Below are 14,942 nucleotides of genomic sequence, written 5' to 3' on the forward strand. Positions count from 1 at the left end.
ACATATAAGAGAAGAGGCTGAAGTACAAGGCAAAGCACTAGAAATAAAGGAGAAGTTAACTGACAAAGCAACTCAAGCATTTGTACTTCAGATTCAGCCTATCAGTTCTTTACATGCCCAGCCAATCAGTGAAGAGCAGAGGTGACTTGTGGATAACGGATACTTGGTCCCAACAGTCTTATGTGACAGTTGGTGAGAGAGGAGCTAAATGATGGAGACTCGTTGGAAAAGTGAAATGATGGAGAGCGTTGGAAAGCGGAAAAGAAGAAGAGAAGAAGAAGAAGAGCAAGAAGAGGAGATCATTTCCCCTGGGTGCAGCCCTGAATTCAAAAGGGCCAAGCCCCAGGGTGATCTGCGTGGGACCAGCACCCCTACAGCTGAGGAACCGGTGCCAGAGGGGGAGCCATGGAACACCCTGACCAACCTGGCTGATGCCCTGCAGACCTTCAGGGAGTACGGAGAGGAGTGTTACCTCTATAAAAAAGGCCTGGAGGGAGATTATCAGCTGGTAAATTTCCTAGAAAATCAAAAGGAAATAAATGCTGCATCCTGGAACCACATCACCACCCTAATGATTAATGTGCACAGGTACCTGAGATTGGACTTTCAGACCCTGTGCCTGGGTATCAACTTCCTGGAGCGGTATGTGTCCTGCACTCCTACTGACCCCGACACCCTAACAAGAGTGGGAGCCACTTGCCTCTATATGGCTTACAAAGTGGCTGAATTAAGGTACCCCCTCCCCCCCAAGCTCTTCCTACCTCTGTTTGACTACAGAATGACACCAGCTGAAATGCGTCACCTGGAGAGAACCATCCTAAGGAAGTTGCTGTTTCGCCTGGGGGTACCAACCATCGATTTCTTTTTGGAGCACTTCTCCCTGTTGAGACTGACCAAGGAGGAGTGTTCCCCTGCCCAGCTCACAAGAGCAGCCAAAAGCCTAACAGCTGCCCGAGGCATCGCAGCACTGTGCCTGAACCAACATCAAGACTTCTACATGCACCAACCATCTCTCATGGCACTGTGCTGCCTCAATGTGGCAGACAAATTGTTTGATTATAACAACCCTGTCAAAGTGGCCCCCACTGACTTCCCAGAACACCAAATTGAGGAGTGCATGGAAAAGATCTGCCATCTAGTCTCTATAGGCCACTATTTTTTACATCCGCTGCTGCCAGGAGTTTATCCAGCAATCTTTCCAGCTTTTAATCCTCCCACCACGAGGCCTGCAGCAACACCTACCAATCAACATCTACCTGAAGGCAGAGAGAGAACACCAGAGGTGGCATCAACATCCAGGGACGCAGCAGGTTCCCAGCACTTAGAGATGGCAGAAAGATCCAGCCATTCTCAGGACATGGAAGGGGCCGGTTATGTGCTACACAACACATACTGGCCCACTGATCCATACGGGCAAGTATACATGCACCCCTACATGCCAACACCTCCATATTGGCACCCATACATGCCCCCAGATTCCTATTGGCACCCATACATGCATACACTGCCATACCTTCACCCATACGGATACATATTTCCTTACTGATAGATAGACACACACACACACACTGAGGCCTACATGTCCATACTACTTACCATTTAATACAAGTGACAGTATTGGGGATCACTATTTCTGGACCATGGGGGGGTGACATTGCCAGGGCACCCAGTACCATCATCAAGCAGAGCTGTCACTTTCCATACACTCTTAATTACCTATGAACACATTTCCCTACAGACAAACAGAGGCAAACATGTATTTATCCATTACTGTACATTTATTAACTCTTTCAAAGCTCCATAGGGCGCATTGATCCTGGGAATAATTCCGATTGCCATTTAGGAGTCAGGAAGGAATTTTTGCCTCTAGTGAAGCAGATTGGCTCAAGCTTCTCTCTAGGTTTTTTGCCTTCCTTGGGATCAAACAGCCCTATGTGGTGGGGTTACCAGACCCTCTGGTGATGGGAGGACACATATAGAAGGTGCATTTATATTGCAGCGTGCAGCTCTTTCTATATGTGCCCTCTGATTTCCAGTGATCTGATAACCCTACAGTGAGCATCACATTTCATAAATTATATTTTTAATAAAGCTGTGATCTTCACATATTAAACATAAAGTTGTTGTCTGCATCATTATTTATGGGTTCTGGGAACCAAATTAGTAGGTATATTAGTATTAGGTATATTAGCTGGGTAATAAATGGTCTTATGTAGTAACAGAGCAGTGCCATTCCTTCTATGAGGCAGACTTACCCTTTTATTAGATTATAATAATAAAATAAATCTAAATGCCTAATTAACATCATTGTTTCCCTTTACAATCTGCCTAAGGAAAATATTAGCGGGGCGGGGGGGGGGGGGTTGGGTACCCAGCATTTTGACACCCGCCAGTGAAATAGACCTTTGTGCAATTGCACATGGAGAAATTCTGGGCCAATGCGCCATAGAAAAAACTGAAATTGCCCTTCTAGTTTAAACAAGAGCTGGTACAAATGCTTTTTAGGGTCCCAGCTTAACCAATCTATGCTTTGCGCCCATCTATGCGCTGAACATGACTTCTGCCTGAGGGTTTACAATAAAACTCTATGGTCAGTTCTGAGAGAGATTTGTCTGCAGTAAGAGGTAATGTACATGGCAGCCACAACACATTTTGGGACTTGCATAGGCAATGTAATAGAAACGGATGTTTTGCCTTTTTAAACAAAATATGCCCATACAAATGCAGGGAGGCTGGGTAGGTCCGTATCTCCCTCTGGGTGCGTCTGTGCAGGGAGGAATCCCCTCCCCAGTGAGCTGGCAGGAAGGAAGGCCTGCAGAGGCAGTGCTGGGGAGAAGCAGAGAGTAGGGGGAAGGCACAGAAATTATTGTGTGTGGGAAGTTAGTGGGGAAACCCCAGTGGCAGGAAAACATGCTCTGTTTAGGGTGCAGAAGCAAAGGGAGTCCTTGTCAACAAAGCTTGCTCTTTTCAGGACATGGAAAGCCAAAGGAAGTCTTTCTCAGGGCTCTAAAGAAACTGCCACATAAGTGAGGATCCCCCAGCAACTCAGCAACCAAACACGTCTGCAATATTATGCACCTTATTTAAAGTTACAGTGTTCTGAAAATAAACCTATTAACCTTTTCTCTGTGAGTGACTGTGGTTTAGAGACATCCCCAGGGAGGGGTATTACAGCCCAGTCTGTCCTGACCCTGGGCACAGCCATGTTACAGTGTACCTGCTCTCCCATATAGCGGAGGCACAGGACTCCTGTAGCGCCAAAACAAATTGGAAATCAGGCAGGATTTCCTTTTAGTAGCAGAACAGTGTTGGCTACACAAATGAACAAAAAAACCCACAGAACTACAGTGTTGGGCAGTTTTATTAAACAGAAATGTAAACACAAAAAAAACATAATAGCAAGAAAATATAGAACTTTAGTTATTATTCTTTTCGAAATAAAATATAGTTTTAGGTCTCCAAATTAAAATAATACTAGCAATAATATTATTGAGGATGGCAGCTGTTTAGGGAAAGGAAAACTATGTAATAAAAAAAAAGCATCTGTGACAATATTAACCTTTTCTTTAAGGTGTTTGCTTTGATTTTGCTGCATATGTGCCAATATATAGGCCTCTTCAAAAATAATATTCTTTTGTGATATACTCACAGCAGCATAGGTAGCTTTTTCTTGTTGAATGTAAATGCGGGGAGCCAACAATGTTGGTATGTGAATGCTGAACTGCCCTTTTCACTTGTGGCTGGAAATCTGCCTAAGCAGTAGGTTGTACCATGGCTGTAAGGGTCAAGACACACAAAGCTACTAGTATCAGCTTTTTTTTCATGGCTACTAAACACCAGAAAATACCTGCCATAGACAATACTGAGAATTCCCTCTGCTAAAACACACGTAGAGACAACGATCAGTGAATGAACAGCATTGCCTATCTTACTAGCCATGACAAGTACCTGCCACTAAGTAGCTCTGTGTATCTTCACCCTAGGGGCTGTGGCACACGGGGGAGATTAGTCGCCCGTGACAAATCTCCTTTGTCACGGCGACTAATCTCCCCGAAATGCCATCCCACTGGTGAAAAATGTAAATCTCTGGTGGGATGGCATACGCTGCGCCGCGATATCCCAAAATCGCAGAAGTTGCCTTAAGAGGAAACTTCCGAAATTTCAGGAATTTGCGACGCCGTGTATGCCATCCCTCCGGCGATTTACATTTTCGCCAGTGGGACGGCGTTTCGGGGAGATTAGTCGCCCGAGACAAGGGAGATTTGTCACGGGCGACTAATCTCCCCGTGTCACAGCCCTAAGAGTGATGGCACACAGTAAGACTTATCGCCGATGGTTAAATCTGCACTATCGTGCGCAACAAATCTCCCAAAAATGACTTACTAAAGTATAACATTAAGATCACTGCAAGTAAAGCCTATTACTCATGGTGGTCTGGCTTAATTGTTGGAAATTGCCTCCCTTGGCATTTTCTAACATTTAAAGAACTTTTGTGTTTCAATAAAAACAGTATTATTCAGGGAAAATATACATACAAATTGCTGACAATATTGCAAGAGAACTATCAACATGGCTCATCTCCCAACAGTGCAATTTGCAAATTTTGCCGTTTCTTTACCCAGAATTCCCAGCGTAATAGGAGATGCCTCCATGACAATCTGGGCACAATGCACAAATATTAAGCAGATTGCAGCTTATGTTTATATTAAATATGAAGTATTATGTATCCTTTCCAGAGGCCCGTGCATTCTCTCTCTCATTCTGCAGAGGCATAAGGCCAATAAAAAAAATTTATATATATTCCTAAACATAAAACTTTTATGTCTATTTGGATAAATTATCACAAGCTCAAAAAACAGTATAGAATTCACTAAAGCACAATATGAAGTAACAATTATATGTTCTTGCAAAACACAAGTTCATAAATAAAATGGATGGAGTGGTAAAATAAAAAGAGACACAACAAAAAAATCTTCCAAATGAAAATGGGGAGAAATAATTAAAATGAAACCAGCATCAGAAAGAATTCAGAGAAAGCCCTAAAACGGGCAAATCCTATGTGCAGCCCGCTAGAACTTGCTGAACCATAATTTTCAGCCTCCATCAACCACATCTGTAGGGCGGCAGGTTTTCCATTATTTCCCTAAAATGGTATGTTTGTACACATACATGGAAGATAATGGACACATTTGAACAATATGAAGCTATCTTGCATTAGAATCCTATTGGCCAAGGCCTACAATGATGGCTGCATGTGATTTGATTGCTGGCTTAAGGGACAAACATTTAGATCTGCCCAATTCACCCACACTGTGTGTGTGATTAAACTGGATAAAGATCCACTTGTCTGGTGACTTGGCCATACCAGAAAAAACATTAAACATATGGCTTTTACTCATCTAAAGGGGTTGTTCACCTTTAAATGAACTTTTAGTATGTTCTAGAGCAGTGCTGTCCAACTGGCGGCCCGCGGCCCGCGGCCCGCGACCCCCCTCTGTGTGGCCCCCCACCTGTCTTGCTGCTTTGATGGCTTACCTTTGAGTAAGCATTAAATGGTATCAGTACTGAGATTAACTGCCCCCCCTGCATGGTTCTCACCTCAGATTCAGGCTGTAATCCCTATGTATTGTTTAAACATGTAATCCCCTGTGTTTTTCACACCTTTTAATACCTGTATTGTTCACCCCCTGCAGTATTCACACCTGAGGCTCAGACTGTAATCACTTCCATTGTTCACTTCTTCACACCTCAGAAGGTACTGTAGGCAGAGTATGGCACATACAGCCAGCATAGGGCAGGTAGAGTATGGCACATACAGCCAGCATAGGGCAGGTAGAGTATGGCACATACAGCCAGCATAGGGCAGGTAGAGTATGGCACACACAGGCAGCATAGGTCAGGGAGGGTATGGCACACACAGGAAGGGTAGGGCAGGCAGAGTATGGCACACACAGTCAGGGTAGGGCAGGCAGAGTATGGCACACACAGGCAGGGTAGGGCAGGCAGAGTATGGCACACAGAGGCAGCATAGGGAAGGCAGAGTATGGCACACACAGGCAGGGTAGGGCAGGCAGAGTATGGCACACACAGGCAGGGTAGGACAGGCAGAGTATGGCACACACAGGCAGGGTAGGACAGGCAGAGTATGGCAGCCCTATGCTGCTTGTGGGAGGTGAACCTGGCAGGGGTTTGTTGTGGGAGTTTGTTAGCAGTTGGAAATAGCCATTAAATGGTCCCAAAGGTGTGTAATTATGTACTGGGGGTTGCTCTGCTATCCACAGGGGAGGAGGAGGCATATGGAATTTAAGGGTATATCTTAATATGACATAATTCTTTCACATATGAATGATGGTTGATATCCCCACAGTAAGGACCAATCATTTGGGATTTTGCTGTGCTACCACCATTGTGATAAAATAGGTGTGGTTTGAAGTGGGTGTGGTTTCAAAAAGGGGAGTGGTCAAAACTGGCTTCCATTAGCGGCCCTCCACCATGTAAGCTAGAGAAATTCCGGCCCTCGGCACCGTAGAAGTTGGACAGCACTGTAGCCACTTATTTCAGACCCCAGCAGCACCCCTCATTGTTTTCCAGAAATTCACAGCACCAGGTACTATTCATTTGCTATACTCTTCCAATGTCCCAGCACGCTGTACACTTGTAGATCACTGAAATCAGCAAAGATTTCACTCCTGCACATGTGATCACCTAGGCCTAGGGTAATGCAGGGGATGCAGGGGCACCATAGAAGCAGGGAGAGAAGTAAAGTACCCAGGGACAGTGCTTTTATGGGAAAAAAGAGTGGCAGCCTGTGGTCTGAGGTTACCGACTAGAATCAAAGACAGGATGGCAACTTGGCACCTCCCAATGATTCTACCTTTCTCCTATTTGATTTTATTCAGATTTGCAGAAACTAAAAATTTAGCTACTGTGAACATTGCTGGTATTTGTTTAAATGCCTAACTAAATCCTGGATCTGGTGCATCCATAAATGTCACACAGGAACAGAATTTTAAGTGCTAACTTCAAGTGTACAATGGTATAACTGGTGTATAACTGGTGTCTTCCTGACCTCAAGATATGTACAGTTGCTTTAGGAGTTCAATTGCTATAGAACAATTTCATTTTTACTGCAATTTGGTAACTACACTGGGATTAACAGTACCAAGTCACTCTGCCAGCTATGCTGGTTATTAGATATTCTTCTTTTACTCTATGTCAAAGAACAATTAATCTCCTTTTACATTTTCATATTTAAACTGATTGCGCTGCATAACTTTTTCAGTTGTATAGGGTATACGTATATTCCTTTTTTTATGATTTTTACTTTGAAATGATCATGGGCACATTCCAGCCCATAACTGCTTCCTCCACAGGAAGCTGTGTGTCCACAAAGAGTTGTGCCAAAGTATACTTTCCTTGAACAATTTGATTTGTTTTGCGTGTCTGTTTCTTTAAATATATTCTTTCACTAGGATATGCAGAAGTATCAGGATCATATAACAGGTCCAAAATCCTTATGTAAAAATCATGTTAGAAAGCACTGCTAGTGTCTGGACTTGAAGACTAGTGCTGATATTTGCACATCTTACCCATTACTTTGGTTACAGAACAGCAGCAAATGATAGGAAGCAGCATTTAATGCCAAGGCAGAATGAGGTGACCAAACTCCTTCACAGTGGCTCTCAGGATACCAGCAGCTTTAGTGTAAACAGACTGTATATGTCACTGCATGGAACATCCGCTGTGGGGTAAGGACTCCTGCAGGGTGATGGCTACTGATTTAGAGAGATAAGTCATTGTCCCAAAACGTCCACTGGGGGCACTGTCATAGAGCAAATGGCAAATACCAGTCGTTGGGTCAACATCCAACATGGTGTCATCCGCACCAAGCACCTTCTGTGAATGATAGAGATGAAAGAGAAAACCATGTTAGCTGTACCTTAACAGGATACGGCAATAACATATTTACCCCAATTTCCATTATTTCATAGTACTTTATTGCTATTTCAAATAAGGGGTAGACAATATGGGTATGAAAAGAAGGCAGAGTAAAGGGAAGTGGTTATAGGCCGAAGTCTGTCATCCTTAACATTTGTGCTTCAGATGTTACCATTTATTTTCACATTAAGGGTCAGATTTCATATGGACATGTTTTTGGCTTTGCATCAGCTAAACTTCATTAACTCTTACTGCATACAGGAACTACATAATCCACAATGCATTGCACTGTAATGGAGAACAGGGGGCTAAGCTTTGGTAACTGTTTTAAACCATATTATTACATTAAAATGCATATTATGAAAAGGCTACATATTTTTCAATTGATATATATTGCAAAGTTGCTTGAAATTATGTTTGCTTCTTAAAAAGCTAAAGTTGTTTTAAAGTAGAGTTCCCATTTAATCACAACTTTCTTGTTCAGATGCTTGGGAGAAAATATAAAGAAACTCTGTCAACTTTGAAAAAAAACCCAAAAGACTTGATGGCTGTGTGTGTCTTCAGACTAAATTATTACATAAATGAATGTCATACCCAATATGTAAGGCACCCAGAATTTTAGAGCTTTAGATAGTAGGCCTCAAACCAGCATTAAATGCTGTAGTATTAGCTATCATCCTGCACATAGAATTACTACTCTCTCCCTGGTGCATAAAAAAGAAGCTATGCACCTACTACGGTTGAGTTCTTTGGATACAAAGCCATATGTGTCCACCGTTCTCCAAGGTCCTTTCAAAGTGGTTTAACTCTACAAAATAAGGTTTTCCCCCCATTGTAATTGTTTAAAAAATAAATGTCTCTATTACATGCAATAGATAAACTACGCATATGCCTTCTTGATCGCGGGGACTTGGATCCTCCTCTAGAGAAGGGGTAACTATGCAGAGACAGAGATCGGCAGTAGGAAGAGGGAAATCAACTTCAGTAAAGGTGGCCCATACACGGGCAGATCTAGACTGCCAATTTGGGTTCTTCAGATCGATTAGGCAGCTTATCTGCCCATTTATGTGCATCCCTGAAGAGCCTACCCAACCGATATCTGACCTAAAATTGATGCGGTCAGACTGGGGATGGCATTGGCTCATTGATAGGGTACTGTACCTGTCATTGAAATTCAATCATTTGTTTCAAGGGCCAAACGATTGGGTTACACCAAATACCACCCACCTTAGGTGGGCATATCGGAGAAAAGAACTGCTCGTTTGGTGACCTTGCCAAACAAGTGAATCTTTTAGTGTATGGCCACCTCCAGGCTCAAGTGCTTCTGTTCATTCCTAGTCTAGTCCTTACTCACTTGCATACTATTAATCTATCGGCACGCAACAGAAATAATATTATGCGAATGATGAGGAAACTGGTGCATGTGCAGTAGTTCCTAACAGCATGCACACACTGTGTCGATCTCTATCTCTGCATTTGTCCTATATAATATAAATATACAAATGCTGCATTTAAATTAAAAAAAAACACAAACAAAAAATCAAGCGTTTTTTTTCCCAGGAAAAGTCCTACTGCTTTGATATAAATACATTTACGCACAATGTTCGCCTAGCTTGTAAACATTCTGCCCCTTTTATTTAAATGGATTTCTGCTTGCAGGATATGAATATGCATGTACATGGGATGGTACAAAGTAGTGAGAGGCTGACTTCCCAGCATGAACAGCAGTGCCTTTGTTAACAATAGACAGTTTGCCCACTGCTGCCATCTGGCTGACGATAGCAGCCAATAACCGTAGACAAAAACCAGGGTGTGGATACCATGAAACACACATTACTTTCTACAGGTGGATAGTGTTACTATAACATGCTTGATGTAGATTAAATTTCAAATATGGATAAAATAAAGAATACATTATGGATTTACACTCAACTGATATGGGCTATGATAATGGTAAAGCAATGTTGTCCCCTGGATGGGTGGGCTTGTGCTTATTCCGTTTGTTACTCAGCTAATATGGTAACTAAGATCCAGCCATAGTGGAAATCCTTACCTGCTCCTGACAGAACAGTTCATTTGCAATTTGCACAATCTTTTCCACGTGGATGATACCCCCAACACTCTGGATATCTACATCAGCAAGCATGGTCAGCACCAAAATAGCTTCCACTAGGAGCTGGCGGTACTCTGGCTGAGGCACACGATTCAAAACAGATTCCACATGGGCAGAAAACTTCAGCTCACCCGGTGTCATCTGCATCAAAGAAGGAGAGGGACATTTATCAGCAGTAAAGTATAAAATACTGATAATAAAGATCAGGGGAGTGTTGCTGGTAAACTTGTCATGTGACCAGCAGCATTGATAACACAAAAATTGCTGTAAAAAATAAAGGATGATCTACAACATTTTTATAGAAAAAGAGTACCCTCATTATTGCGGCTTCTCTGGTGGATCATGGCTGATAAAAATGAAATATATTAATATCACTTAAACTAATGGTTTGGGGAACTCTCACCTCACGCGTGCTTGATGATGGTAAAACAAAACCTTCCACAGACAATCCATGGCACTGATGATAAACAAACAAAAAAAAAAACAATAATAAGGTAAAAAGAAAAAAAAATAAAAGTGTACAAACAGCATAGCACATATTTGTGCAGTTTAATATGCTCCACCTTTTGCAGGATTAGCCAAACTTTCTGGTAGAACCCAATAGGCACTCTGTTTAAAGCTCCATCAAGGCGCCTTCTTCAAAGCCACTGGCCTTGGCGGCTATCATTGGCACTATCGCTGTCTGATATAGTGGAAGTAGAAAGATCACCAGACACAGAGAGGGAATCGCCGGGTTTCTTAAGTGGAAAACAGAGAGTAGATTGTTAGACACAATGGTGCATCTTCTGCTGTTCTGTCCAGGTCTGCTGACAATTATCTACTCAATTCTATCATCCCAATCACAGGGAACAGAATAAGAGAGCAGAGAAGCAACAGAAAGCTCTTCTTGCATCAGTAACAAACTTCTGGAGCTCCGTCTGATCTCCAAGTACACACCGATCAATTTTAAATTCAAGAGAAAATATACCCCCCTCTTTGACATGAGCTCATTCAGTTGGGCTTAAGTATAAAAGGTACATCAGGAGATACATAAAATGAAATACATTTATATTTATATCTGGAAGTTCAGATAGTGTTTATGTATCTTTCCTACACAAGCTCAACAGATTGAGTTCATGTAAAAAAAAAAAAGGGGGGGGTTATTTTCTCTTTAAGGTATGTCAGTGGGTATAGGTCCCCTTCAAGTAAAGGGAAACTGACCAGTTACAATATGACGGGATGTGAGAAAAACCCCCCAGGAATATTGGATCCTGCACTAATATGTGCCAGCACTGTCCTTAAGAAGGATATTAATGAGCTGGAGAGAGTGCAGAGACTGCAACTAAACTGGTAAAGGGGATGGAAGATTTAAACTATGAGGTGAGACTGTCGAGGTTGTTTTCTCTGGAAAAGAGGCGCTTGCGAGGGGACATGATTACTCTGTACAAGTACATTAGAGGGGATTATAGGCAGATGGGGGTGTTCTTTTTTCCCATAAAAACGCACCAGAGCCCCCCCCCCCCCCCTTTAGATTAGAGGAATGGAGCTTCCATTTGAAGCAGCGTAGGTGGTTTTTCACGGTGAGGGCAGTGAGGTTGGGGAATGCCCTTCCTAGTGATGTGGTAATGGCAGACTCTGTTAATGCCTTTAAGAGGGGCCTGGATGAGTTTTTGAACAAGCAGAATATCCAAGGCTATTGTGATACTATGATCTACAGTTAGTATAAGGGGTTGTATATATAGTTTATGTATGTAAGTGTATAGATTGGTAAGTATAGGTTGTGTGTGCTGGGTTTACTTGGATGGGTTGAACTTGATGGACAATGGTCTTTTCTCAACCCTATGTAACTATGTATACACGGCAGGGGAGCTTCTCTTTGCATGCAGTAAGAATAGGAAGCAGTCTAATTGGGTGAGGGGGTAAAGGTTTTGTCCATTAATAACCTAAATAACTGAACTCATAAAATTAATCTCTTATTACATTCAGAAAATTAATGTTTAGATTAATCTTTAATGGGTATGTTCAGCTCAGACAATAGTCTGCATTTCAAGAGTTTATTACTGAACTAGTTCTGTGCATGCCTTCCCTCTCCTGCTTCATTTTCATATCTTTAATATTGCTGTCTGGCAAGATTTAGCTAATCTGATCAATAAAATGCAAACAATGCAGGAGAGGATGGAGTGAGCAGTAACCAGTTCCTGTTTGGGCAGAATGCAAGTTGGCATTGGCAATCCCTTCCAAAGGGAGAACAGAGGAGAGAGAGATTTAGCAGTATTGATCCTGGTCTGAGCGGTGTTCTTTAAATTCAGACAACTGCCTGAAGGTGAACATACTCTTCCCCCTTTGACACACGGGGAAATTAGTCACCGCGCGCCAAATCTCCCTTGTCGTGGGCCGAAAATGCAATCCCACCGGCTAGAATGTAAATCGCCGGTGGGGTGGCATACGCGGCGGTGCAATTTGCCAAAATCACGGAAGTTACCTTGAGAGGAAACTTCCGCATTTTGGGGAGATTAGTCGCCCGCAACAAGGGAGATTTGTCGCGCGGCAACTAATCTCCCCGCGTGTCACAGCCCTTCATGTGTGTCTGGTTTACAGTATTAGTGCTGGTACAGAAACCAAGATGGCTGTGGGTAGCCTTCACAGTGTTTAGCCTTCACTTTGTTTAATATAAATAGAAGGCAAAGCCTACTTATATGTGTTATGCATCAATTTGTTAAAGCATTATGGTATTTCAATCCAAGTAACATAATAATTACCAGTGACATTCCTGAAGATAGATCCATGTCCTGTTTCAAAAAGCACACAATAAAAAAAATTAGGGACAGTAGCCTTATAAATAAAATAGGACTAAATATTTAACTATGTGTACGCAGTTAGTGGGCAAAGCGACATGAGGCATGCTAAACCCAAAAGATATGGAGTCATTATTTATTCCAAATTAACATCAATCAAAGCAGAATTTTCTCAAGGTGAATTTTACCTTTTGGGACTTTCTGCACTAAAAAGCAAAACCGTGTTGTGATTAAGCGGCAAAGAATAAGAGATTAACTATTACATTATGCATGGATGCTTAACGCCAGCCCTTAAGAACCTCCCAAGTGCAGGAGAATAGCAGACTTGTTTATTCTGACACAAGAACTCTCCTGCAGCCATCCTAGATAAATGAAGATCCGTAAGGACTGGGTTCTGAAGACATTAGAAATTTTGATATTTTATATATTGGATGTTTAATAAGCACTGGCAGAGAAGCAGAACTCATTAAAAATTACAATTATAGCAGTGTTACATCACTGGAGAAGACTGGAATATTTGGCACATCAATGAAAAAAACTGAAGCATTCCACAGCAGTACTGTATATTGTTGGTGAGGATTGTATGCGGCAGTCTTGCATCATCAGAGAAGACTGGATTATATGGCAGTGCTACATTACTGGGGAACACTGCAGTGTCTGGCAGTTTTATATCATTGTAGGAGACTTGAGAATTTACAAGTGTTACATTATTGGAGAACTGGAGGACTTGGCAGTGTTTAGAGAACCCACAGGCACAGCCAACCTCTCTGTATAGTTATACTCCAGTGATCCGTACTGAGTGGGATTGGTGCGCCTGGAATACTCATAAAAAACACAAAGGGGTATGCCCCCGAAACACGTTGTGTGCAGCCTGTTTAACACAATTAACACAGGGGATCACCCCTGTGGAAGAGCAATTCTGTGTGCCGGTTCTGTGTTTTCTATCCCCCTACACTGAGCTGTATATCAGTACTGTGGATGTTGCTCTGTGGAAAGCATTAGCGCAGCACTGTATTGCAGGCAGTTTAACAGGGAGGAGAGGCAGGAGCTGTCAAATATGTTGGCTGGGTGCAGAGTTCTAGTCGAGCAGAAACAGAGGGTCAAAGCCTCATGGGAATCAGAAGGCTGGTTGCACATTTATCAGCTGCATTTTGTCCACCTCCGGTTCTGGGCAGAAGAAAGGATGATGATGGAGAATAAAATTTGAGGCAGGAGTTAATTTCCTCTGCCCATATTTTTGCATTTTGCACACAGCGTATTGGCTTTCTTGTATTACTGCAGGTCCCTACGCCCCATTTCAGACAGCAGAGACCTGGGGCATCAACTTTCTCTAATTTAGATGACTATACCTTAAAGAGATACTGACACCAGAAATCTTTTTTTACATATATCATAACATTGTTTTCTACAAAGAGAAAGAAAGTTTGCCAGCGCTTAGTTTGCCTTTAAAAATAATTTTTACAAAAAATGAGGTGTTAGTACCACACTTTGGCCAAAATATGTAAGCTCACGTGCCACATCAAGGCCCCTCATTGTACGTGAGTCCTACACTGTCTAATGACTTTGAGTCTGTGATGCAATTAAAGAAACAGTAACACCAAAAAATTAAAGTGTTTTAAAGTAATTAAAATATAATGAACAGTTGCCCTGCGCTGGTAAAACTGGTAAGTTTGCAACAGAAATGCTACTATAGTTTATATAAATGAGCTGCTATGTCAACACAGGGGCAGCCATTGAAGCTGGGAAAAAGGAGAAAAGGCACAGGCACATAACAGATAACAAATAAGCTTTGTAGAATATAATGGGGTTTTATCTGTTATCTGCTAAGTAACCTGTGCCTTTTCTCCTGTAAATGGCTGCCCCTGTGGCTACACAGAAGCTTTATTATATAAACTATAGTAGTCTTTCTAAGGAAAACACACCAGTTGTACCAGTACAGGGCAGCATTACATTATACAGTAATTACTTTTATACACTTTCATTTTTTGGTGTTACTGTCCCTTTAACATTGTTTTCTGCAAGAACTTTATAATTTTGCCATAAAAGTCTGATGCTTTAACAATACCTGATCTGATCCCCCATGTTCCTCTATGAGGGGGCTGCCATGTTGGTGCAGC

The 14,942-nt window shown here is 42.2% G+C and overlaps 2 protein-coding genes across 13 annotated transcripts in view; one reads left to right on the forward strand and one right to left on the reverse strand.

The window, feature by feature from the left end:
* The window catches only part of phka1 (phosphorylase kinase, alpha 1 (muscle)), a 148,467-nt gene that overhangs the window by 26,253 nt on the left and 107,272 nt on the right, over positions 1 to 14,942 (reverse strand). For 3 of the 12 annotated variants that reach the window (XR_004219452.1, XR_004219451.1, XR_004219449.1), the window contains 5 exons: positions 12,790 to 12,819; positions 10,615 to 10,788; positions 10,455 to 10,508; positions 9,992 to 10,192; positions 7,623 to 7,896 (listed from right to left, as the gene is read on the reverse strand). The exons of 4 other annotated variants lie outside the window; for them this stretch is intronic. The gene's annotated coding sequence lies outside the window, so the exon portion shown is untranslated. Of the gene's footprint in view, positions 1 to 7,619; positions 7,897 to 9,991; positions 10,193 to 10,454; positions 10,509 to 10,614; positions 10,789 to 12,789; positions 12,820 to 14,942 lie in introns of those variants that run through there. 5 more of the 12 variants (XR_004219463.1, XR_004219461.1, XR_004219453.1 and 2 more) reach the window with 4 other exon arrangements.
* Positions 239 to 2,122, forward strand: LOC101733918 (cyclin-O protein B). The gene has a single exon (XM_004916751.4). It carries the CDS (start codon positions 239 to 241, stop codon positions 1,544 to 1,546), a length of 1,308 nt encoding a protein of 435 aa, XP_004916808.3. The 3' UTR covers positions 1,547 to 2,122.

Source organism: Xenopus tropicalis, chromosome 8, assembly GCF_000004195.4.
Source record: "Xenopus tropicalis strain Nigerian chromosome 8, UCB_Xtro_10.0, whole genome shotgun sequence".
Taxonomy (NCBI): Eukaryota; Metazoa; Chordata; class Amphibia; order Anura; family Pipidae; genus Xenopus; species Xenopus tropicalis.

What these genes read in the sequence shown, in the direction of transcription:
- LOC101733918 (XM_004916751.4), top strand. Translation starts at nt 239, where the DNA reads ATGGAGAGCGTTGGAAAGCGGAAAAGAAGAAGAGAAGAAGAAGAAGAG.